This window comes from Notothenia coriiceps, unplaced genomic scaffold, assembly GCF_000735185.1.
Source record: "Notothenia coriiceps isolate Sejong01 unplaced genomic scaffold, NC01 NC01_scaffold00001021, whole genome shotgun sequence".
NCBI classification, from domain to species: domain Eukaryota; kingdom Metazoa; phylum Chordata; class Actinopteri; order Perciformes; family Nototheniidae; genus Notothenia; species Notothenia coriiceps.
Genome location: NW_011333722.1, coordinates 1 through 3,742, shown reverse-complemented (window position 1 = coordinate 3,742; position 3,742 = coordinate 1). Strand labels below are relative to the sequence as shown.

Here is a 3,742-nt window from a genome sequence, read left to right as displayed (position 1 = left end):
ACACGTACTACACACTACGACACTAACACACACTACACACACACACACACACACACACACACACACACACACACACACACACACACACACACACACACACACACACACACACACACACACACACACACACACACAGCTGCTGCGCTGCACTGTCAGTCAGGAGGAAGTGAACTGGATCTAACTGCTGGCTCCGGACTCTGTATTCTCTCTGGTTAACGTCTGTTTTTTTTGTAAAGGATATTTAGCGTTTTTCCTCGGTGTATTGATTTATTTCTGGATTTCTCATCAAAGAAAGTAGTCCCTCGTGACTGCACAGTGATGTGCACTGGACAGAGGAGCTATCAGGTGAGTGTCCTCAAATAACATTAAACTCACTTTCTAACACTTATTTATATTGCTGCAATTTAACCTAAAGAAGGTTATACATATCAAAGTTTTATCTAATCAATATATTCTCAAAACATTTTTTATATCATCCTATGACTCCTGGATGAACAACAAATATTTAAGAAAAATGTGTGACATTCATCATTTTGTCAAAAAGCTGTCTATCAGCTGCCCTTTGTGTTATCTTACATTGTGCATGTTCTTGTTTTTATTTATTCTCTGACCTACACTGCATGTTTATTTTATAGACTCAGTTCTTTTTCTAATCCCATATTACAGTTTGAAAGGTTATCTCCTGCATATCGATGAGTTTGTTTCACTCTCACCTTGGCATTTTGTTAAAAGTGAGAAAAAGGAGCCATACTTGAAAGAAACAAGCTTTTATTATGATAATGTTTAACTTCTCTTCTGAGGAGGAAGGTGTCTGAAAGGGAAACTGGTGAGAGTTAACTGAGTGTTAGATGACATCGCTGAGAAATGAAGATAAAAATGATCAAAAGCATATAAACATCTAAAACCAAACATTTTGAAGTATTTTTAGACTTATAGGCAGCTAAATATAAAACAGAGATATTCCTGGCATGACTTGACATTTATATCACTTCCTGTCTTTTTCTATTTCAGATTTTGTCCAATCAGCCAAGAAGACATGCCCCCTCCCTCCCTGGAAAAATTAGTCGTGACTTCCCCCTTTCTCTTCCGACATCTCATTTAGCTAGAATGCAAACTTTGGGATATTTGTCGTTTTGTGTTAAACATGGCTTTGTTTTCAGAAAACTGAGATAAATAATGAAAGATAATGCCGGGGTGAGAGTTGAAAAGTTGTCCAAGGATGAAACGTCAGCCATTAACGCCCAGACCAAGGCCATGTTTGGATAGGGTTGCATCTAAAAAGTTGGAATGCCAATGTTAGGAGAGCGAGCCAAAAACTTCAGGGTCATCTGGAGAGAAAGTTGAACCTGGCTCAACTTCTGCTGCAACGCCACGTCATTCTGTCAAATAGCTTCTTTGAGTGTCATAAACCACTCTGTTTTGGCATCTAATAAATCGTTAAATTCACAGATTAATTACTCAAACTGGACTTTCTGGATTATATTTCATGTCTCGAGCAAAGAAAAAAACGTAAACCCCCTGCGTTGTTGGTTGATTCCCGTCCTCCAATGGGGGCCTCTCGCAGGTGCAGGTCATCCATAAAACCTGATTCCTGTAGCTCTCGATCGTTTGTGGGAGCGTTGTGGCTCCTCTCTGGGATTATGACTGCATACGCTTGCCCTAAAATCTGCCACTGCACAGATAGGAACGGCGTGGTGGTGCAGTGCACTTCACAAAACTTGGAGAACATCCCGCTGAACTTGCCCAAGGACACCGTTGTTCTCCTGCTTTCATCCAACCGGATCAGACACATCCCAAAGGAGACCTTCACTGAGCTGCACCGCCTCAGGGAACTGGACTTATCTCACAACGCCATCGAGAGCGTGGAGGTCGGAGCCTTTCAAGGGATATCGGATAGCCTGCGGACTTTGGATCTTTCAAACAACCACCTCAGCAGCCTCCCTAAGGACACCTTCGCAAAGCTCCACGCCCGTGTCCGGTTGTCCCACAACCCCTGGCACTGCGAGTGCTCTCTGCAGGAGGTGCTGAGGGAGCTGAGGCTCGACCCGGAGACGGTGAACGAGGTCAGCTGCTCCACCTCGGTGCAGGAGGAGTACGTGGGGCGGCCGGTGATCCAGGTCCTGGACTCTGGAATCAACTTTTGCAACTTCCACCACAAGACAACAGACGTGGCCATGTTTGTGGCCATGTTCTGCTGGTTCTCCATGGTCACGGCTTACATAGTTTACTACATCAAACACAACCAGGAGGATGCCAGGAGGCACATGGAGTACCTCAAGTCCCTGCCCAGCACTTCTCACGTCAGCAAGGACTACGACACAGCCAGCAGCATGTTTTAGTGAGAAAGGATGGATCAATGAATGTGTTCACAGCATAAAAGAGCAGATGTGCAGTGATAAACCTGCGCTCTGGGATATACAATGCACAAGGACATAGGAAGAGGTTTTAAAATCATCAAGTACAAGCTAAAAGTAGAGTCTTTAAAGCCACAAAAGAAAACCAAGATAAATCACGCTTCTTAAAAAATAACCTGAAATTAGTGAAGAGTAGGAAAACAGCTGACTAATAAAGTTGAAAAGCTGTTTAACCAATGAATATCTTCATTACTGAAGCTTTCTTAATTCAAGTAAGGCTTGTATCTTGGAGCTACAGCCCTTTATGGGTCTGTGAGTTATGCCACATAACTCACAGTTCAATAAGTCATACAGTAACGCTGCCTCCAATACTTCTTATTACAACACAGTGCTGCATTTGTGTTTCTCTTTCCTCAATAGACAATAAATGCAACATTGATCAGAATACTGCTCCTTCTTGCCTTGAGGAAAAGAAGACGTGGTAGCCCTCAGTTAAATGAGGAATCTGTGTTCATTAAATTGGAAAGAGATTTATGTTGTTTTAAAGATCCCATGTACTGATCATAATTCCATTGTTGAGGTCTCTACTAAAATAGACTTATGGAATTTTCCAAACTCACATTGGTTTCTCATACAGCATCTCTGTATAGTATGTGTATTCATTCACCGGTATTCACTCTCTGTCCTAAACGGTGCGCTGTACGGACTGTGAGCCCAGTGTGCTCTGATTGGTCACGCGGCGTGAAAGGCTCGTTGCTGCTCGCAGCTGTTGGCAGCTGCTGCTCATTGCTGTGAGGAGCAGAGAGGTTTCCGTGTTGGCGATACAGGAGAACAAGCGAAACTCATCCTGAGCACACACAAACACTCACAGCCGAAGTAAAAACGATAAGTGTGGCTTGATATTGAGTAAGAAAAAGGTTTATAACGCTGTGAGCATGGGTCTGCGGAGAGCATTTCTCTGCGATCCCAACGTAGTAGCCCGAAAAACGTTTACCCATTTAAACAGTCGTGGTAGATACCTTGTTTGTTTTAAACATCATAAATACTCAAACAACAATGAATACTTACAGGTTGTGTACCCGAATCTCCCGCTGGTCCAAACAAAGTAGGAACAGCATCGTTCTTCAGTGCCCTACGCTGTACATAGGCCTATCCGGCATGAATCGCTGAAAGGTTTGGGAAGCTTTGTTTCGTGAAAGGCTGGCAGAGGGTGCGGCCATAGCTCTGGGCGTGGCTACTGGGTATCCCTACGTAGTAGGGATGTGCATCTCCATCACTGAGGCCGATACGATGCGCATCTCGATACGCTGCCAACGATACGATAAATTAACGATACCTTTGAAACACCAGGCGATGTGAGACGATACGATTCACCCCTGTTGCGATAC

At 43.6% G+C, this 3,742-nt stretch overlaps 1 protein-coding gene across 1 annotated transcript; it reads left to right on the top strand.

Annotated features, from left to right (window-relative positions):
- Window positions 1-1,640: 1,640 nt before the first annotated feature.
- On the top strand, window positions 1,641-2,339 carry LOC104958472 (leucine-rich repeat-containing protein 3). The gene has a single exon (XM_010786218.1). The coding sequence runs from the start codon at window positions 1,641-1,643 to the stop codon at window positions 2,337-2,339; it is 699 nt and encodes a 232-aa protein (XP_010784520.1).
- The last annotated feature ends 1,403 nt before the right edge of the window (window positions 2,340-3,742 follow it).